This window comes from Watersipora subatra, chromosome 4 (assembly GCF_963576615.1).
Source record: "Watersipora subatra chromosome 4, tzWatSuba1.1, whole genome shotgun sequence".
Taxonomy (NCBI): Eukaryota; Metazoa; Bryozoa; class Gymnolaemata; order Cheilostomatida; family Watersiporidae; genus Watersipora; species Watersipora subatra.
The window spans coordinates 44,972,733-44,995,752 of NC_088711.1; the positions used below are offsets into that span (position 1 = coordinate 44,972,733).

The 23,020-nt window shown below is 35.3% G+C and overlaps 2 protein-coding genes and 1 non-coding gene across 3 annotated transcripts in view; 2 read left to right on the forward strand and 1 right to left on the reverse strand.

The window, feature by feature from the left end:
• LOC137395104 (tRNA 2'-phosphotransferase 1-like) overlaps nt 1-23,020 on the reverse strand; it is a 151,838-nt gene that overhangs the window by 25,172 nt on the left and 103,646 nt on the right. The gene's annotated exons all lie outside the window — the stretch shown is intronic.
• Nucleotides 1-23,020, forward strand: part of LOC137395101 (sodium-independent sulfate anion transporter-like) — a 46,432-nt gene that overhangs the window by 20,283 nt on the left and 3,129 nt on the right. Inside the window, exons 4-17 of the mRNA XM_068081894.1 lie at nt 2,985-3,123; nt 3,789-3,891; nt 4,708-4,918; nt 8,658-8,743; nt 9,509-9,588; nt 10,682-10,824; nt 11,409-11,602; nt 11,976-12,048; nt 12,927-13,038; nt 14,017-14,213; nt 16,340-16,398; nt 16,781-16,852; nt 19,854-19,913; nt 20,605-20,829. Of these exons, the coding sequence (XP_067937995.1) occupies nt 2,985-3,123; nt 3,789-3,891; nt 4,708-4,918; nt 8,658-8,743; nt 9,509-9,588; nt 10,682-10,824; nt 11,409-11,602; nt 11,976-12,048; nt 12,927-13,038; nt 14,017-14,213; nt 16,340-16,398; nt 16,781-16,852; nt 19,854-19,913; nt 20,605-20,829 (1,754 nt within the window). The remainder of the gene's footprint in view (nt 1-2,984; nt 3,124-3,788; nt 3,892-4,707; nt 4,919-8,657; nt 8,744-9,508; nt 9,589-10,681; nt 10,825-11,408; nt 11,603-11,975; nt 12,049-12,926; nt 13,039-14,016; nt 14,214-16,339; nt 16,399-16,780; nt 16,853-19,853; nt 19,914-20,604; nt 20,830-23,020) is intronic.
• Nucleotides 11,833-11,905, forward strand: Trnat-agu (transfer RNA threonine (anticodon AGU)). Its single transcript has one exon. It is a non-coding gene; the product is annotated as a tRNA-Thr (tRNA).

Sequence of the window (23,020 nt, forward strand, 5' to 3'; positions counted from 1 at the left end):
TATAAAAAATCCTTCATTAATCTGAAAGTTAGTGGACCAATCTTTATTTTGAGTACAAAATCGGAATCGGCGTGTCTGATTTGCCTAGCAAATACGATAAAAGTTGTTTGTGACAGTTATGGTTCAATAGCAACGGTTATACCACAACTTTCCGATTAGGGGTGCTCGCACTCGTAAGGAGTGTTGCATCCGTAAGGGGTGTGAGTATCCGGTGTGAAAATCTGAGTTAAAAAGTTTTCCATAACTACTCACAACCTATCAGCAAGTCCAAATAACAAAAAATCACAATATTTTGTATATTCACCCACAAGGATCCACATTTCGATTAGATCTTCTCTCTTCCAGCAAAGGAGAGGCTGGAAAAAAGTCGAAGATCATAATCATAAAGTGAGTTGTTTTTATATGTTGTGGGAAAACGTTAGACTTTTCGTAGAATGACTTTTCACTAACATTGTTTCATATATTCCGAATATGTCTGTTTTTTATGATGTTTTGAGACCATTTGTTTCGATCGAAGCAAGGGGATGCAAGATCGCTCTCGTCAGTCATCAGGGGTTTGCCGATGAAAATAAATAGGTAAGCACCGAGGTAGACTCGTTATAATTCTTTATAGCCGAGAGCTTCATATGACATCACATGGCTAGACGTTTCGCACTACACAATGTCAGAGGGTTATTAGTAGAGCGCGATTATAGGCACTGCCTGAGGAGTAGTATTGATTGATAAAATCCAATGTAATCCCATAATAACCTCGCAGCAGTTGATTATGTCTTTAGCATTATCTTATTGATCGTCTTGAGCAGTGTGATGTAATTCATGGGTGTGCTTGTGTGGCTCCATAGGCAAAAGCTAGACTCCTGCAATACAATTTGAATTTACTGGTACAACACTTTTGTTCAGCAAGTCAGAGCTTCATTGTATAGGGGAAAATACAGGAAGTTGACATTGATTTATCCATATGAAAATAAATAGACAGATACAAAGGCAAATATTAAATACAACATTTCAAAGGATATAAATAAATATTTAATTACTTGTAATTCCATTGTTATTACTTTTTTGTTTTTATTACTATTTTTGGGCATAACAAGCTTTACTAGATACTGGATAATTATCCTGTTTTTGACCTTCAATGGTGGACTATAACTTGCATCCTTTGTTTGTTGTCGAGGGAGACAACTTCACTTAGGTTGGTTTGAAGAAATTCTTTCTAAAACATTTGCAAATGCTGAAGGCGCTAGATTGTCACTATTTTCAAAAGCTCAACCAAACCTACTTTTCGCTCTTCGTTTTAAAAAAAAATAAATTTCTATTTTGATAAGAGTAGGGAAACATGTGCGAACTGATATGTTCGCAAAGTGCTCAAGTTAGGGTGCCGTCTACTGCCCACTGCCATTTCATTCTCCACTTCCACATTGCTGTCACTTCTAGAACACTTAATAACCACACCAATTTTCATAGGTGTATCAACCAAATACTACACATCAGGTGCATGTCGAGTACTGATTTTCGTTTGTCCTATAATTAGAAGAGCTCTTTGATCATGACTCTTATTGATATTTATATAGCATAAGTATGTATATATAATTTATATATATATATAATTTATATGTATATAAAATTTTGGAAAGGGACCTTGTTTGAGCATTTCACAATTTATGTTGAAAAACAATAAAACAGGAGATTTATTTGTCATTGATTTTTTATGTATCTGTTACTTGGTATAAAAAAACAAATGGAACTCCTAAGATTTGGGTTCGATAAAAAATCATTTATTAGTCATAAAAGATAGTACCAGTACAGTTGTCTTCTCTAGTCAGATGGAGAGACAAATCTTTGTATACGTCTGTATGCATTTTATCTTCGAGTTTCTACCTAATCCAGTATGTTGCGGCAGGTTTAATATAAAATTTATTTTTTGTTTCTGTCTGGTAAAAATCAAATTTTTGTGAACTGTCAATCTTAAATTTAGTTTTCTTTATAATTATTTTTGGCTATGAGTATTATGTATTAACAGAAACTTGAGTTATATCTTAGACGAAGCGGGCTCCTTGCATGAACTTAGTATGAGAGTTGTCTTCACCTTATCAAGTGTAAGTTACAAACTGTGTAGCATAGCTTAAAGGCTGCAATCTATAAAAGCGGTTTTATGCTAAAATGCCTAAAAATTACAGAAGCATGTAAATATCTTTTCTTTGATAATTTTCTATCATTAAAGTAAGCCATATATTTTGCTTGGCTAACCAGCTTTAGAGTTGTCTGCTCAATGCTTTCTTCATCACAGTTTAAGAGTTTAGATGGCAAAGTAAGCCGAACTCTTGGAGAATTCCCACATGTTGTAGTTCTCATTAACAGAGTCCCGGTATTTGCAAAGTTTTCTGTCCTTGTTTTAGAATCACCTCCACACTCGCATTTTGGTTGTTCTCTATTGAAAATATAAAAAACATGACATGAGTAAATTTTAAAATGGTTACTCACTTTAACTCAGTAAGAGAATGAAGTGTATTTGTATTATTCTTGTGAAAATGCCTAGCAATACATGTCTGACACCACTAAGTTGTACTCGCAAACTGTGCAAAATATCAAGTAGGTATGACAACTCCAAATTTCAGGTAGGCCTATACATTCCTCATTTTGTAAAATCTATACCTTAAATCAAAATAATTTTAAAATGATTTACCATGTTTAACCAACTCTTTGATGGAATTTTAGCTGAAATCTTCTCATAGGCTCGAAGTTATCGCCTTAAGTCTGCTATCGTTCGTTAATTCTTCTTATTTCTAGCCCAAAATCTTCCAGCTATCTTAGAAACAGATAAGTAGCATAACCTGGTTTCTTATAAGCATGTTGACACATCCAATGCGGGACAGTGTCATATGACTATCTATATATAGATGTAGAAATAGCTGCGTTCATTAGATAGCCAGGATTATAGATAAGGCTGGGAGTGTTCATGTAATGTTATGCTCTAATAACCCTTTCAGTCATGGAGTGTCTGTCGGAGTTTCCAGTCGTGTTGTCAAATATTCAGAAAAGTCCAATCGCTCGTTATGGCAGAGAGTTCTGTACGGCCAAAAATGCTCGGCGCAAGCTTCCTATCGTCAACTGGCTTCCAAAATACCGGTAGGTTTTGTTCAAATAATAAGTACACATTATTATTATGCCTTGGATTTTAAATAATATTTTTTAACTAGTTTTTTCTAAGTTTGGGTATTCCGGAGACACAAGTAAGGTAAGGTCAACAACAGCTGCGCAAAACAAAAAAGATAAGTTGTAGTAAATGCTGTCAGATACTTTCCATAATAATATGTTTCAGTTGGTTGCCGAGTCAACCACCGTTCTAGTTATTTGCTTGTTGGCACAATGCAGTATCGTATTTTTGCTAGCCATAGCATGTTTGTTGTCATACAATTTTTAGAAAGTCGGGTTGGCAAAACATTAATGTAAGTTTAAAAAATATTAAGCACGGAGTTGGTATTGAACCAACATTCTTTACACGATTCGTGAATCTAAATAATTTTACTGTCAAACTCTAACATTACATAATATTTTTAGGCTGTTTTGATTTTATTGACACTCTTGTCAACATGCTATAGCACATTTGAACCAAACCATTGTGTAATATCTCTGTGTAAAATTTTGACTTAGAAACATTGAACTAATGGAAAAGCTTTAGATATAGTCAGTGGTGCGGTAGCTAAGACGAAATTCAGGTACAAAACAGTTGTTTGACCTAAATATATTTACTGCTTGTGAGGCTATTTGATGCGGTTGATATTCTGTTGAAGGTTAAAACATTTTGTGGGCGATTTAGTCGCCGGGTTGACAGTTGGCTTGACGGTGATACCGCAAGGTCTGGCCTATGCTGTCGTCGCAGAGCTTCCTCCACAGGTATTTCCCCATGTTACGTTGTAGCAAGTGCTTCACACGTTGATATCTTGTGTGTTTATAAAATATAATGATAAGCGTGTCAGTTTCAACTCGTATACAATTGGTCGGTTCACATGTCTGTGAGGTGTGTAATGAGACAGACTCAATCAACCTTAGTGGTAATCACTAAACGTACCTTGCCAAACGGTTACAAAGTTGGACACCAAATTAGAGTTAGCAAATGTTTTGGGTGCAAGGGTAGGTAGATGGTGGCGTTAACTGTCCGTTAACTGCAATAACGGACAGTTAACTGCTAACGGACAGTTAACTGCTAACGGACAGTTAACTGTCAACGGACAGTTAACTGTTAATGCCATTTTAAACAGCGTTAACTGTTAATGCTGTTAACAGTTAATGACGTTAAAAGTTAATGCAGTTAACTACTGTTAACACTAGTTAACTGCTGTTAATGTGTTCAAAAAATCTTCTTGAAGCAAAACATTTATGTAAAACATTTTTGTACATTTTTTCATACTGGCTTTTATTCCAAATTTTTAAAGAAGTGAAAAGATTTTAGAATATCAATTTTGATTAAAAAATATTATTTTAATTTTTTTCATGTGGTACTGATCTGTGGTACAAGTTTTGAGCGCAATTAGAAATTTCAAGATGAGTTTGCTGCCACCCTCTGCTGCTTTAATATGTTTGGCTTTTTTCATATAATATATATTATATTCATAATATATTATACAATGTATAAATATTATACACATAATAAATATATTATATTATACTATGCATCAGTATCTGTGAGGTGGGTGTCGGCCTCTGTTTTAGTATGGTCTCTACTCAGCCTTTATGGGGGTCTTCATTTACACCTTCCTCGGTACCTCCAAAGACATAACCCTTGGACCAACAGCTATCATGTCCTTGCTAGTGGCAGAATTTGGGGCAGAGAAATCTCCTGTGCATGGTGACCCGACCTATGCTATAGTACTCACCCTCATAACTGGGCTATTACAGCTGGTCATGGGGCTACTTAATATGGGTATGTATACATATCCACATACATGGCTTTACTTCTTTGAAGTGTAATAACATGTATATGTCAGGCTATGTGTGCGCTTGCTGTTGACTTGGTTCATTTCTTGCTCCTTTGAGAGTGCTGTAAAAGCAAAATATGTAAGTGCTGACCTTCTGTTGGAAAAACATAAAAAGTTTTTATTTTTCTATAAGTGCATGCGTGAGAAGCTCTACAGTTTTATACTTTGAGAGATTTTTGTGGGTTGGGGCCTTATAGTCTTTTTTAAATCCTGGATGAAGTCACAACGAATCTCAAATATTACCGACCATTTCACAGTACAAGAACAGCAAGGTGATTAACTGTAGCCAGCTTGCTGTTCTAGTGGCCATCGTCAGCTGCCACATAGCAACATGACAGATATAAAAACACATTTGAAACGCATAGAAAACTGCTATAATGTTTGTTGGTCAATCGTTCTAATACTGGAGATTTGTATTAAGCTTGTTCCTTTTTCTGCTGACCTTCCTTGCTGACTCTCTAGATGAATGCGAATAGCCTGATTAAAAGTACTATAAGTATTATAAATGGAACATCTATTTGACTATGAATTGCATTATAAAAATCTATGATAAAAAGAGTAGACAACTTCAAGTTATTATTGGATTAATTTTGTCCAAATTTCCCATCAGACAGATTCATTTAAAATGCTTTTGAATTAACTTCTGTAAATTATTAGTCAATGCACAAACTTACTAAAAACATTCTGCCAATTTGACTAAGAGCGATCATTTTGTGCATTTCATCGACAGTAGAAACCCGGGACACGGTCTTAAACCATATCCTAGGGCCATCGTATCTCTGGGTTTTATTGTATTTCACTGAGCAGTCAGAATAATACATAAACTTGAGTATTGCTCATATCCATATAGATAGAGTTATCTATTTAACAGTATCAACCTCTCATATATTGTTGCATGATATTGGCTGAGCATACTCAAAACCTGTTTGTAGTATCACGTCGATAAACTAACATAGGCACCGAGAGTTGTGTGCCCTTGGAGTTATGTTTACCCAAAGCTGTGTACGATTGAGACATAATGATTAATTCTTTGTTTTTTATTGAAATGATATTTTATTTGTTGTTAGAGTAATTTTAGTTGATCGTAAATACACATGAGACTGGTTAGTTAATTGATCAGTACTGTCTTTTTATTTTATTTTTCACGTAACGAAGAACATCATTTTGTTGATGATAACTAATGAAAACCAATTGCTAATTGCTAATAAAAATTTATACACCTATACAAATCCTCTTTTTGTAAGCATTTAAAATAAATCCATTTTTGTTACAGTTTTCGCTACTTTTTTTACCTTGAGTAACCAAACGTAAAATATTTTACCAAAACTCGGTGATTACTTATTTCACCAAAGAGTCTAGTGAAAGCTTTATTATTCCTGAATAATCTCGAGGCTATTGCCTTTGATTGTCGCATTTGATCTTTTCGTCATATTTACACACACCTTAGATAAGGCTAATCCCTGTTTGTCATTGCTCAATCTTGCATAACTGTGCATTTTCTGTGGAAATCTCACACATTTCCACGGCATCTTGTTGTTTATAATCTTATCTCTCGGCATTCCAAGCCTAGCAAAACGGGAAATTAGCTATTTGCCAGACGTTATCATTCAATCCGTCATTTCTGATCGAGATATGACCTCTCGGATTTATTTATTCTGCAGTTTCATTTTCTGTCTATTATCTATCTTATGATGAAACGCCTTAGACATATCTTAGCCATTTTTTGAATTCCACACTTCGCTAAATCCCGGTTACACATCTTTGGTATTTTATAGTCATAGAAAAATGTAGTGATTCACCGATTGGGAATGATTATCTTATGATGAAATGACCTCAGATGTAAATATTTATCTCAGATATTGACACATGTCAGTCTCTCAGTTTTTCTTGTGCCGAGTGACCTCTGTTGCAGCAGACGCGCTGATATCAAATAAGGTCAAAAATAGCTGTCATGTTTATTGACGAACGATCGCATTTTTCCAAAATTGTGTGTTTTTTTCATTTCGTTTGTTTCCACTCTAGTAAATTTTTATTATACACATGTCTCTTGCAGCCTCAAGCACTTGACTCTGTTTTTCTAAAACTGGTTTTATATGGTGTACAGTTTAACTTTTCAACATCTGCGTTTCACCAAAAAGATTCACTCAACAATTGTATTGCTAATTCTTTAAAAGTTTGTCAAAGTAACCCATATATATTATATATATCTGGCGTGCATATATATATATATATATATATATATATATATATAGATATATATATATATATATATCTGATATATATTAGATATATCTGGTAGATATATCTAATATAGATATTGCCATATGATTTCAAATCGTTTCAGTGTTGGCATTGTAAAGCGAAAATTTTGCATAGAGGGGTATGGAAACCCATAGTAATTATCTAATGCAAACACCATGATGCAAACATCAAAATTTCAAACATATAAAAAATTATTAACAACATAATATGTTAATCTTAGTAACTATAGTTACCTACAGTAACTTTAGTGTATTTAGTGGTTATGATCCGCAATTAACTGTAGTGTTATAACGTAATATGTTCAGTACGTACATATATAGATCTAGTCTATATATATTTGGTATGTATATATATATTGTTAAGACAGTATCTTCCTAATCTAATGACAACATCACTGTATTTCAGGCATCAATAAAGGTTTTTAAATAATAAAAAACAATTTTTATTGGTTAGATAGCAGAGACCAATATCTGATATCCGTAGAACCGTATGAGTTTTCCTCATCAACTGTTGCTAAAACAAGCGTCACACACTATATTATAGCGCATGTTATCTCATTGTTGTTATTATTTAAAAATTTATTTATTTATTTTATTTGTTATTTAAATTATTGTCTTAAAACTTTGCTGCTTTAATTTTATTAAATACTTTTATAAATAATTTTATTAGATGCGTTAGTCTTAGGTAGTGAAATTGAAGTCTAATTTTTTCACAATATTTACATTGATGCACAAATGATATGCCTCTTGCTGCTCTATGAGTCAGCATTGTATTTGCTTTATTCAATAAACACAGTGTATCCGAACAGGTGTGCGCAGGTGTCTGATAGATACATATGACATTTGGTATGACAAGTGTTAGTGAGAGTTTTATTTACTAGCAGTAGTTTGCTCTTGTATAAAGTTTAATAATATTTAAATATTTTAATTTAGGTTTAATTAAGTTTGAATTTAATAATTTTGAAATATATTTTTAGATCAAGTTTTAATATACTTGTAAAAGTTCCTTAATGTCTAGGCTTACAAGTTAAAATATTTATATTTGTCAACTATTATTTCAACCAATTAATACGCAATATAATAGACACAAAATAAATCGAGATGTGAAGATTAATTCGAACGAATTTTTTGTACTTGTGTGATTCCATTAATTCAATCTAGCAAATTTTAGGAACTATTTATGATGCAGAAAGGGTTCCAAGTGTTGAGGCTTTTTTAATATTTCACCGAGCTCCAACAGATTACTTCTAAAGATATATACATATTATATTCTGTTACCAAAAGAACTGCTTATTTATTGTCATTGCGTTAAGACCAGCCAGTTGGCAGTATGCCAAGCTTTGAGACACACGCGGCTATTTGTGCAATGAATCCTGGGAAGGGATAAGCACACGGTTATTACGTGATGTTGTTTGATTTGCAGGCTTTATAGTGCAGTTTATCTCCTTTCCAGTCATAAGCGGATTCACCTCATCCGCTGCTATCTTAATAGCCTTCGGGCAGGTTCGGGTAAGTTCTATAGGCTTAATAGCCTCAGCCCCTTGTTGCCCCATTCCTTGTTGACTTTTCAATTGTATATGCTTGATTTGCTATGAGTTTTGTGTAGGCCCCAAAACAGTTAAGGTAGGACAACTTTTAAATACTTATTCACTGTTTATTCATTGTCTTGAGTGTAGTGAGAGATCGTCATGTGTGCCCATAAAGCACAGAGAATAAGTACACACACAATTTTTTAAACTCCTGGAAGGCAAATTATTTGCCGGGGGCAAGCAGAATGTCACAGGTTTGAATCCCATACACTGCAATATTTTTTCTCAGCTTCTAACCACGGCTTTGAACGAACAGACAGACATGAATCTTATTATAGTAATGATTATTCTAAAAGTTTGATGTTACTACGGCAAAAATAATAGCTGTTAAATGTTTTCTTGTTACTAGCTTAGAGAGCAGTGGACCAAATCGGGAGTTGTTCTCTCTTGCAATCACTATCACACTATTGATGTAGTAAATTTCTGTGGCAGAAATCTTTCCAAAATTTCACCACAGTTGAGGTTTTTTAACTCAGCGCTGCATTGCATGGTTATCAACAAATTTGCAAAGTTTGTGTTGTCAGTAATGCTGCCGTTTACTAGGAAATCCTGCCTCTGCTGCTTGTAAAATGTTTTGCATTGATTTGAATGTAGCTGATCTAGTCGCAGCAATAACCATAATATTTAAATGTAATTAATTTTATGGCTAGATTGAAGAGATTTAGTCAGTAAGTTGTTTTTCTAGAAACTTCTTGGGCTGAAGGATGTACCTAGAGCATTTAAACCTCAAGTCAGGGCAACATTCGAGAAGCTCGGGGAGACAAAGTAAGGTTTATATCAATTAATACAGTCAAACCTCTAAACAAAAATCATGAGTTGAGCTTTGACTGTAACAGGTTATAAGAGGCATCATTTACAAGCTATTTGCTGCTCGTGTGTGACCTGTGCTGACGTCTGAGCATCTTTGGTTTAGGAAACTGGTGAATGCTGCCGAGAAAACATAACCCTTATAATGAACTTTCTGTTTGTCACTCACTGGTTATTACCTCCACCTGTAATGTTTTATTTAGTACAAGGCAATTGTAGTTATTCCAGATTTTTACCGGCTTTTGCACACAACACACAATTCCTCAGCAGGTCAGATTAGGGATAGCACAAGCTATCTCTTAACTATAGTAATAATTATGCAATGATGTCGCACACAACTACATTTACAGTTTTAACATAGCGGCTGAACATTCCCTAAATATGATATCTGGTACATGTAATTGAAAACTTGTTATTGAACACACTATTTGCTGGTTTATCAAATGGTTTTCAAACTGCCCAGACAACAACTACAAGAGATGTAGGTTTACTAGAGAAATTACTACCGATGTTCCAGCGTATGGTAATGTCTAAATGCATGTTTACAAACAGTTGAGGCTATAATATCTACTTACAATGTCACGTGACGTGTTTAGTTAAACTCTTTGCTATACCAACCTTATTTTTGCCTTGTATCGTATTTAAAATCATTTATGTTAAGACCAAAATCAGTTGATTTTACGGTCAAGTTGGGTATATTATGATGCTGGCTTGTTACGAACTGGAAGAAACACATTTGGTTTTTTTATAAAGCCTGTTACTATACTGTTATATAGCAGTTGGGGTTTCGTTATTATTTTATTCTATATTGTATATTATATTTTATTGCTTGTATCCTTAGCTGTTTGTATATTTGATATCAGGGAAGACAGTTACCACATTAGACTAAGTGAGACGCACTTTGACTTGTTGACTCTGAAACAGACTTATCTACAGCTTTTCATTAAGTTATGTGGAAGCTGTCCTTTTTCATGGGAGTTGTCTTTCCTATAGTAGGCCTTTTAAATTTCCATCTATTCTCTGATCTAATTCTCTTGTCAATGTCTTACAGTCTCTATGACATGGCAATGGGGATTTCATGTCTAGTCGCCCTGATTGCCTTAAAGAAAGTCAAGGAGCTGGCCGACGCCCGGATGAAAAAAGCAACTGGTGCTAGGAAGGCGGGACTTAAGTTACTTTGGCTTATATGTACAGGTAAAGGTTTGAGTTAGTTGTTAAGGGTATACAAATATCAATTCATGCTAGAAGCATTTATATATATATTTGGAGTCATTTGTATGTGGTTGAGTAATAAGAATACCAGCTAAACTCTGAGCCATTTATATTCACTGTCTCCATGCAGTGAAAGAGTCGCGACACACCCCTACATGGCGCTGCAGTGTCACCATGGAAACAGCTGTGTCGCTCTCATTCTGCTGTGAATTAGTGGCACTGTGCGGTGCACCATCTTTGTGTCATGAAAACGGCCTTGGCAACCAAATGCGTCACACTTTTGCACTCCTTAAACTTGTTTACCTTAACGGTACAACCTTGACATGAGGCATCGCACAAAAACCACTCGAGTTCGGTGCCCTATGGGAACATGACCTGCTTGTCGGCCCGGCGTAGCATTTCTGCGCTGATGCACCCAGGTGTAGCTACACTATTGTTTTATAGAAATTTTGTAATTGATTTATTTAACATTAGAGATGTCAAATCAGGACGACTACATATCGATGACATGTCCTACTCAGAGCAGAGCAAAATCGACCATCTCTTAGCTGCCTCTCATTTTGTAGCAAGAAATGCTGTGATAGTTGTAATAACTGCCGGCATCGCTGGTGTCCTGCAGCAATACCAGCTCTATGGTTTGACCCTCACCAAGCCAGTAGAGGCTGGCTTGCCGGCTCCTTCCTTGCCCAAGTTCACTCTCAACCACTTTGATGAGCACACCAACACAACCATCACCAGAACTACTGCTGAGATCTTCTCGGTTGGTGTATATGTCTTTTGCAGAGTTATTGGGGCTGGAAAGCCTGTTTTTACTGTGGGTGTCGCTGTCATAGAGTGCCTCAATTTCTTTACTAGTTTTTCATAATTGAACAATTTAACAACATAATTTCTAAAGCTATTAGTAAGATATTATTGCTGTTATTTGTGCGTTATTATTTGCTATCTTAATATAGTTATCTATTATAATGATTGTTTAGACAGACTGTATCAGCCGCCATAGTTCAGTGACTAGAGCGCCTGTCTAGTAAACAGGAGGTCATGAGTTCGATCCTCATTGGTGGCTTCTATTTTTATTTTTTTGTGTTTGCCAAGTTTGCATCATTTTTAAATTAGGAGCATCTTTTTCATTGTAGGACATTAGTGAGGGATTTGTTGTCGTTACACTGATCGGAATGTTGGAAAGTATAGCCATTGCCAAGGCGTTTGGTAAGTTTCTAAAGAGTTATCTTCTCATGTTATTATGTTACTGCTAGTATTCCTCAAGCACTTTTTCCTTGCTGTTCTCTCAAGTTGTGCAAAGGATTAGTTAAACTGGTTGTACAGTGGAGTTGTGGTTCTTCATCGGAGGTAGCCACAAAGGATGGCTCGAGGAAACAACTCCTGAAATGATTTCATAGCAATTCTATCCGAGAAGGTTATTCACAATTCCTAGGTTGTATCCATCTGGTTTTACCTGTAAATACTTGAGTGACTTTTAATATATTCTCCCTGCTTTCTTTTTTTAACAATGTAAAACGTTTTTATTCCCTCATTAATTTATATACAATGTAAATTACATAAATTAATGAGTGAATAAAAATGAGTTAATAATTAATTTAATTACATATAAAGGTATTACATGTGATGTAATACATTAAGCTTAGCAGGCATTTTGTTCCACATCTCAACAGTTACTGGTGACATAGGTAGTAACTGATACTTGTTGTTTCACAATGGCTCTGACCTTATGAAGGTGAAATAGGAAGAAGCCGGCATTGATCTGTATCCATAGACCTATTAACTATACTATTATCTCTACTATTAAGTATAGTTAATAGGTCTATGTCCATATCACTCACTCAAGAAAGCATTCTTGCAAGCATTAGGTTATGGCAAAGGGAAAATACCGCTGTTGTGTTTAATCAGTAAACACGATTTCACTGCAGATGTAGTCTGTTACACCCAAATTTTATGCCAAGCGTAGCGCCTAAAACCTCATTTGTTGGCGTTTCTATTTTGCTTACTCATCAGGTAGAGTTATTTGTTGGCCATAAATGAGCGAGCTGTGAAACTGCGAGTGTGATAAACTTATTGACCTCTTACAGCAAGAAGAAATGAGTATAAGATAGATCCTAGTCAAGAGCTCATTGCTATTGGAGTCGCCAACTCAATCAGCTCCTTCTTTCACTCCTATCCAGTCACAGGCAGCTTCTCCAGGTACTGTCACCTAGGAGTTGTGCTCTCTTTCACTATAATATTTTACATTTGTTGTTAACCTTAGTTCTTAATGAAGTGCTTGATATGATTATGTAACTTATATGTGTTATTATTGTTTTGTTCAGGAATGCAGGTAGCTTATAATTAACATATAAACACCCTGATAATAATAGCTCTCTCAATATGGGATCCTTTACTCGGGTCTGTTAAGGAATATAGTCTGGGTTTCTCCATAAAGGTTTAATGCATCTGTAAGATATTGTATAGCTGTGTTTATGTTTTAACCTTGCATGAATTGAGGCCACAAATGATAGTTATGGATGTACCATTACCGCCCCTAGACTTTTAGATACACACTGCTAAGGAATATAAGTTAACAATACGCAGTTGTCAATCAACACATGCAATAATATATCATTATTAGATTAATATTAGAGTCGGCAGAGTTTAACACTATTTGAATTTTTATTTTTTTCATCAACTTTTTACAAGTATTGTAAAAGCGATGCTAGCAAACTTTCAATTCATTGCTGCAAAGGCATTAAAATACCCAATTTTTTTCACTTTCATGTGCCTATATAAATCCTGTGTAGGCAGCAGTCAAAATGTTTAGTTAGCAACTTTAACAACTGAAAAAATAGGAAAAGCTAGTTTATGTAAATTTTATGAAATTCTCATGATACATATTATTAATGGTGCTAATTTCTCTTTTAAAATATGTGAATTCTCAAGGAACTTCATCAAATAAAATATTTGAGTATATCATAGCGTAATCTTGTGGCTATTCGTTTTTATTCTTTTTATTTGATTGAGGTGCCCGGTGACTGCTAAAACAAAATAAATAAAATATGCCTACAGCAGAATTAACTTCTATTGTTGAAACATTCCGACATTGTGGTGGCAGAATATTTAGAAGGCCGTGTATTACATTTTTATCGCTCCAGTCTCATCCTTCTGACGGTCTGTATTGCTTATTAGGACGGCCATCAATTCACAATCAGGCGTCAGGACTCCCGTAGGAGGCGTTTGGACTGGAGCCCTTGTTATTCTATCCATCATAGTTCTCACCCCATATTTCGCGTTCATTCCTGAGTCAGCACTGGCTGCTGTCATCATCGCTGCCGTCATTCAAATGGTTGAATACGAGGCCGTCATCAGTCTATGGAAAGTTAAAAGTAAGTTAGACCTACAGCTTAACAAGAAGGGAAGTATTTAAAGTTCCTGTATAAATGGTATGAGATGAAATGTTTAAGGTTCACGGTGTTGTTTGAGGTTTTGATCTCACTTGTGTATGAGGGCAAGTCGTGGTTCTACAAATGCCCTCGCTACAAATGGTCATAGACAACTGTGCTAATGCTTTTAAGGTGATGTAATCATCCACCAGAATGTAGTTTTTCCAAAAGTAGTTTTACCAAACTGCCATATAATTTACAATTAGGATTTAGAGTTTCAGTTATTTATTAAACCATAATTGCCGTCATTTGCGTAAAAAAATTTTGTATAGTTATATTTGTACATGCTAAAACATCAAAATTGTAATATAGATTATGCTCATGTAGAAAAGGAACATTCACAACTGACATTGTGGCAACCAACCATTCTGGCACTAAATGGTCATACTAAAAATGGTCACGTACTAAATGGTCATACTAAAAATGGTCATGTATTAATTGGTCATACTAAAATGGTCATGTATTAATTGGTCATACTAAAAATGGTCATGCGATAATTGGTCATACTGAAAATGGTCATGCGATAATTGGTCATACTAAAAATGGTCATGCGATAATTAGTAGTACTGAAAATCGTCATACTAAAAATGTCAAACGCAGTAGCTTTCATATTGAATTAGCCCTGCGTAACACAATAATAATTAAAATGGCTATGAAGTATATGTCGTCTTGAACTGGTCTATAGTAAAAATGGTCATGGAATGATCGATTTCATCGATGCCTTGTGCAGTCAGATACTCATGTTGAATATAATTGCTATTTGAAGGTAACTACCTTCAAACAGCTACCCTTGGATAACTATTCGAAGGTATCCACGTAGCTGTAGATCGTTTCGTAAAGTGGACAGGTATCGAGTTATATAAACTCATGGGCATCATCTTCTATAACACTTGTTGAGGCAGTAGATTTTAATTCCTCGGGGTTTGCATGTTGCTGAGTAATATTCTGAATCTAAGGGGAAGGCTGGCTGCCTAGTTAATTGTCAACTATTGATTTCATGCATTCATCAAACGCTTTTTTTCCTTCGATTTGAATAGTGTGATGAGCAGCAGTTTCTCGCATCGCTTTTATTTTCCCTTCTGCAGACAAAAGTTTGCATCATCTTGCACAATTTCCTCTCACTTGTCATCGCGACTGGCAGATATCGTTTATAGACGGAAGTAATTTGTGACGCCATCTGCATAATCTTTGAGATTCTCCCGTTAGTCTCTCGCTTATTGGTTATCGATTTACTCTTTTCCTGCCGGCCGCTAACTATGCTGATAGCCACTCAGTTTGCTGCCATGGTTGGAGTCTAGAGGATCAGCTCAAACCTTTGTGTGACAGCAAAGTAGGGCATCAGGTTGCGATCAGAAACTTGACCTTTATTTATTGCTTTATTGGCCATAATTTCATCTTAAACAAAAATTAATCCAAATTAATCCTTATCAATCAAATCACATAAATGGCTTGATATTTAGTATTTGAAATACTTTTCTCTGTTAAGAGAATGAATATAAGTGGATGATTGTTAAAGGAGCCAGCAATAATATTTTCAAAGTTATTGTCAGAGGTAGTATACAATTTGGTCATATCATGTGATGAGTTGAAAATCTGTAACTGTCATGTAAAAGTTGGGCAATTAGTTGAACATAGTATCACTGAACCGATGCCGATACCGATGTAGCCAACCCGCAACCCAACTATGGTTACTAGCAGGTAAACTTACATGTATGTATGGTACAAAGTATCTGCATTGTAAGCCTTCTGGTAGCTCTATTGTAATCACTTCGCTAGGCAAGGTCGTCTGCTTAAAAAATGTGGCGCACAAATGTCCCAGAAGGATGAGTAGTATAAATATCTAATTTGACTAGGCATTCGATGCAACATCTATGCTACTGTCTCACCTTCTTATGACCTTCTTATGACGCTTTGTGAATTGCCCAAAAAAGGACACAAGATGCTCTTCAACAATAAGCACCTGCTTTATCTGACTAGAATGCCCATACCGACATCTTGTCTTTTATCTTGCTCTGACCAGAGCTGCAGGTGACTGTCTGTCTGTGTAACTGATGTGTGATTTCTTGTAGAAATGGATTTGATTCCACTCCTCATCACATTTTTTGTGAGCTTGTTGGAAAGTCTTGAGGTAAGCTTATTGTGTAGTGCATAATGTGTAATGTGTAGTGCATAAGGTGTAGTGTGTAGTGTGTAATGCTTATTGCATTTTGTATTGCATTATATAAAGTTCATGAGTTATTCTGCAATAATTGCACTATGCACAAGGTATTTCATTGCTATTGCTAGATAAAAAAAACTTGCTTTCTAATGAGTTGATTAAACTACGTAATGCAAGAGCATTAACTTCCTCTGCTGAGAAGTATAACAATTCATTATTACTAACTGCATTATCTGTATTGCAAGTTTCTATCTGAATTGTCTCATGCATTCAGATTAGAACACTTCTTTATCATTAATTCATGCGCTCCAGCTAGTGAGAAATATCTTTGACCTTTTCATGATTGTTTTAGATTGGCATCGTTGCCGGAATTGGATTTTCTCTGGTGATGGTTTTGTTTCCCATGGCCCGTCCAGGACTTAAGGTATTTGCCCTTATTAAATAATACCTGCTAGATCTGTTCCGACCCTACCGATAACACACCTGACTCTGATACATTGTATTTCAACGCTACAGAATAGTTTTCTCCGCAATGAGTTTGTTACTTACTCTGTGAATTGCACTGTAAGATAATTGTAATATTTAGGTGATTAGGTGATGTCTTTCCTTAGATGGTCAGACCTTATTCATAGCAACTTCCTTGCGAATATATCTCTCTTGTAAGCATGGTCAATAGTCAATAGACTAGTTGGTTGACCCTTGTCACGGCTGTTGTTGTTTGCTATCTACTATAGCATACAACATTGTTTGTATTTCATTAGACTGAGATACAATCAGTTGTAACTGAGTTATTTTTACTTTGTAGGAGTTGTCATCTCATTTTTTCAATAGTTTTGGGCTTTTTGTTTACATTTTTTTGAGTTTCACTTTTTCATAAGCAGCACTAGTGTTAAATAACAAATACAAGCACTCTGTGTGTTGAAAAACAGATCAAAGTTTAAAACAATTTGGAGTTATCTTCTCTAGTACACTACGTTTAGCCTATATATATGTACATGTATATTTATACATCCATACATAAATCTCAAAGTTTGTCACCGCATGTTTGTCTGTCCAGCTATAGCTATAAAATCTTGGTATTAAAAGCTCACCACGTGCTGGATTTGAACTCGCAGCGCTTGTACCCGCAAGTTTTCAAACCACAAATTCACCACCACTATACAGTCCTTAGCAATCTATTGCTTTTATCATATACAGTATACTTTTTCCACGATCGCACATGCTAAACGACGTATTAATTGAAACTCTATTAACTCTATGAAACATGAGGCTTTTTCATATTTTTGTAAACTTTTATTTCAAGTTTTCATAAGGTTCAATTGCTAATTCTCCAGTAAAGACTAATACTTATCATGCGGACAATTGTATTAGTTTGAGTAGGAATAGTCTCTGCATTCTCTCTCCGTTCGGTCAGACAAATTACTAGACAAAGACAATCCGATATCTCAATTTTTCATTTGTACCTGTATTGTGAGGTACCGCTATCGGCATGTTCAAAGTTCTGATGAATAGCTTCTGCTGGAACAGTAACCTTTTTTTATAAACACATTTCTATGCACGAATTGTTATTATTAATTCTACTTATTCAAGATTTTTATTTTGTTTTCTCAGTTCGTATTAATTGTATTATTACCAAATCATCTTTTGTTGTCTTTTATTTTCAAAACAGACTTAATTTAGCTATTTCTTGCTAATTATTTCACATTTACATTCAAACACTTTTATAGTTGTTTTATTTTGTTTCTTAATATATTTGACCTGCGCAAAACATTTCCCTGATGATATGAAATCTGAAAGTTAGAATCGTAACTGTTGTTATATGTTGAATAAAAATAAATCTTTTGTGCGAAGACTTTGATTACTCGAGCAACGCCGGGCATTCAGCTAGTATATATATATAGCATAAACTAACTAAAAAATACTACCAAAGAAGCTTTTGCAATGTTTTTTTTTTAAACTGTAGGAAATATCGTATTTCTCCAGTGAAAGATTTTTCATTTTCACTTCATTAAAAACTACTTATTTTTTGTTGCTATGGCAATGCCTACATCTCCAGTTTGCATAGAAATGTTCTTAATTACTTTAAATAAAATAGAAAACAAACCATACCCTGAAGTCTGTGTAACTGTCACCATGTAAACACTCTGTTTACAAGTCGGGTATATTGAACTCATACGGTTGCACTGTAAGACAGTTCATCCTATCTTTCGTAGTTCGAGTTGTTTGTTTGTTGTCGACCTTCTTTGACCTTTAGTACACCCAGATTTTAACTAAAGTCTAGTTTGGCAACAGCGAATAGTGTAACCTGGCCTGTTTATAGCGTCTTGTAGTGGTACGCCTTAGTGATACGCGTAAAGTCAACAAGACAATAGGTGCTCTTATGTGTGTGCGTACGGTCATGGTTTCCTGTTTCCTCTTTTGCAAGCACAACTTCCTCCCTAGGGTATCTCTTCCTCATTTGCAATTTTTCAAAGAATCTATTGACGCTTCTAGAAAGGATATCATTTGTGATTCGATGTTAAAAAGAAACATTCGCATGAATGGGTATCAGAAATTGTGGCACCTTGATTGCTATAAAGATACTGGAACGCATCATTCTCGAATGGCTTGACAAAAACACACTTTGAAAAAAATTCTGTAGTGATAGCTGGCGGACCATCTGCCTGTGGTTCTTTAGGGTTTATATTCAAACTTGTCTACTCGTTATCAATTTAAACAACAAAACCAATTTTTAAACATTTGAGTATCTGTAAGCTACTGCTAGACTCTACCCAGTTGTAAGTACGGGAGAGTGTGGGTGGTCAACATTTGAACTAATGTACAAAATAAAAATGGCTGTGACAAAATTTTTCATGGTATTGAAATACTCGAAACGCTTTCAGCTAATTCTGACAGTCGTTATAACAAGACTAATCTAGTTATTTCTACATGAAATTCTGGGGTGCTGAGCAAGATTGGTACAAGCTACTGAGTGTGCTGTGTGAGATGATAATTTTTTTAAACTATGATGGTGTTTGTTGGGTATCTGGTTCGTGTCAGACTGGTTGTATCGGTGGTAGACCACCCAGGGTAAAGAAATGAAAGCGTGCATTCCCTTTAACGTTGTAAATGATCCCAATTCTCACCCCAAAATCATGATCCATCTACCACATCTCTGGTAGCCAAGAAAAATACAAGTGTAAATCACCATGTTGGATTATTAATAAAAAGACAATCTACATTATTTGACATTCATGAATATCTTTTTCATTCACAGAATACTCCTAAAGTTTGCTAGTGGGCCTGCCTGTTCCGTGAGATTTTCACAGTGGGATCTGAGCTTTTTTGTAGCGACTCCAATTAACCTATTAGCAACACCTATTGTCTCTAACAGACAAGTGAGTTATTTTATTAATTGATGTCTCTCATTCTTTTCTGTTTTACAGGTTGAGTATGTAAGCGCCTCAACACATTTAGGGTCTTCCGTCATCGAGGGTCGAGAAGATGTAAGTATAATTTACCAAAGCCTAGAAGTACTTACACATGTCCAACGATGGGAATTTGGGTGTACTCTATATAGGGATTATTCTGGAGGAACCTTGAAAATGGAAAGGTTTCGAAAATAATGGAGATGAGTTTTGCAAGAAAAAGTCATCTATTTACCTTATAATTAAAACAGTAGAGCCATTTTTTGATATATAAATGTAGAAAATCAATAGAATTGAAAGCTTGTTTGTCAAAGTCCGTCAATGTTTAAATATCCATCAGATCTAACTCGTGAAGTTGTCACATATCAACAAGCCTATTCGCTTCATCGGGATATAACAAACAGCTAAATATCAGTAACACTTCAATGAGTTATATTTTCAGCTAGTTTAAATCAATTGGTGTGTATAGATTCAACTGTTTTAAAACAATGACATCTAAAGCTGTTTTTTAACAATGACATCTAAACTGTATGTTCAACAATGACGGCTTAACTCTATTGCAACAATGATATCTAAACTGTATTTCAACAAAAGCATTTAAACTGAACTCCAACAATGACATCTAAAGCTGTTTTTCAACAATGACATCTCAAATATTTGTTCAACAATGGCAGCTCAACTATATTGCAACAATGATATCTAAACCGTATTTCAACAATGTCATTCACTCTGAGAACATGAGGAGTACCCGGTTCTGAATTGGTTGCAGGCGCAAGCAGTTATTTTGGAGTTAGCCCAAGGTCTGACCTTCCCCGGAGTCGAGTATATGAAAGATAAAATTATGAAGCACGGGGTGTATGAGAGCCCCCCGAATGCCATCATCCTCGATGCTAGTCATTTCTCCAACTGCGACTACACCATGGTGCTTGGAGTTACACAAATTGCTGACTATTTCAATAAACATGACCTCACCTTCGTTATAGCAAACTGCTCAGTAAGTTCAGCACATACTTTCTGTTTATATTCAGAGCTTACTGGTTTCTTGTTGGGTATTTGACATGTGAAGACAAGTGGTCGTTTGCTTGTGGCTTTACTCGTAAACTGGAAACAAGCTTTCAGCAAATCGCTAAAATTAAAGTATAAATGTTTTGCAATTAAAATGGTTTTTGTGGATTTCATAGAGTTTTACTATATGGCCCTGCAATACCTTCATGGAAACAGCCGTAAACAGCTCTCATTCTGTGGTGATTCAGTGTCGCTGTTTAGAAGCAAAAAAACCGTGCGATATGTTGTCTTTGTGCCATGGAAACTGCCTTAGCGGCCAATGGCTGCCATGGAAACTGCCTTAGCGACCAATGGCTGCCATGGAAACTGCCTTAGCGACCAATGGCGTTACCTGTTTGTGTGTGCATAGATTAAAGATACAAATTTGAAATGAGGCGTCGCGCCACCATTGCTTTCCAATGACGCCCTATTTAAACATAATCTGCTTGTCGGCCCAGCGTACACTTCAGCACTGGCACACCCAGGTGTAGGGAGGCTATCACTGTATTGAAACTTAGCATTCGTCTTGTGAGGCGATCTAACTGAAAAAATATATATAGTACTTTATTGGCAATAATTTCATTTCAAAAATAGAAATGTTCTTCAAATTAGGCCATACAACAATAGTAAAACAAAAAAAGGGAAAAAAAGCAACAGTTAGCCATTAAAATTGAATAAATAGTCTGACAAATAGTGTTTAAAATGCCTTTCTCTGCTGAGAGAACGGATATTTGGTGGAAGATTGTTAAAGCAGCTAGCAATGATACTTTTAAAATAATTGTTAGTGATTGTATGCAATTTGTTCACATCACGTAAGTTGAAATGAGTTGACAACCTGTAATTGTCATGTAAAAAACGAGGACACAAACCGTGAAAAATCTTGAAACCTTGAATTGAAATAAAATAAATATTTAGCATAGACAGAGTAATGTCTGTTGGAAATCGCTCTCTACTATGATAGAGAACTTACAGTGAGAAGAGAGTTCAATTATTTAATTACCCTTTTCCTTGTTTTGGAGTTGTAGTGCAACTTTATGTAATGATCAGGGTGAACACAAACAGTCCTTGAAATACATGCAGTAAAAACCCTGAGGCTAATAGGAGGCTGTAGTGGTTATCGCCAGTTGGTACAACTTTTTGCATACAAATAAAAAAATTAAATTTATATCATAAGCTACCTATATTAATTTAGACAACAAAAAAGAAGGTTGAACATTTGAGGATGTACAAGCCACTGCTAGACCCCATTTATTTGTAAATACTGAAGGGTGGGGGTTACAGTTTTAAATTGTGGCTAAAAATAAGAATTTAGCGACAAATGTGTCTATGAAATGAAAATACTCTATGCAACTACGACGATTTCAGCTAATTCGAACAGACGTTGTGGCAAGATAACTCTAGTAATTTTCATATTTCTATTGTCAGTTTACTTGTTTTAAAAAATTTTCGCAATACACGTCGTCTAGTAATAAAGGTCAAATAGTAATAAAGTTGCTTTTTTCATAGCTGGTTTATTGTGATTCCTTTGCATTAAGATTTATTGATGATATTTAGTAGACCTGTTTAGGTTATTCAGGGCTAAAGAAAAGCGTAGGTCTTAAACGCTGCATGGCTATCAAGTAATAAAATTTTACACAAAACTTTAGTGGATTTTATCAGAAAGTATCGGTATTTTTCTATCATTTGCAATTGTTTTTGATGTTTGAGCTGACCTGACTGTCAGGATGTTTCAACATTAAAATTGATGAAACTTGATCGCAGTTAAAACGCCGAGTAGAAAGATTTTTCTGTTGAGCGTGTGAACCGCAATCAAGTTTTGTTAATTTTAGCTTTGAAGCATCTTGTCTGTCACGTCACGTCAAAACTATCACAAATGATAAAAAAATACCGATACTTCCTAATGAAATTTATTAAAGTTTTTTGTAAGCGCATCTTAAAAAATAAGGAAAGAATAGGCTGGACCAATCAAAATGCATCAGCATTGCAACACTCGGCAGCGAAGCACCGTGTAACATCCGCTGCCTCATGTGACCTCGTAGAGTTAGTTATCTCCCGCTGTAATGGCTGTGTACCTTCATCTGCCATTTCATATTTGAGAAATGCTGTGAAGTGATTAGTCGAGTTTCTCACAGAGTACAACA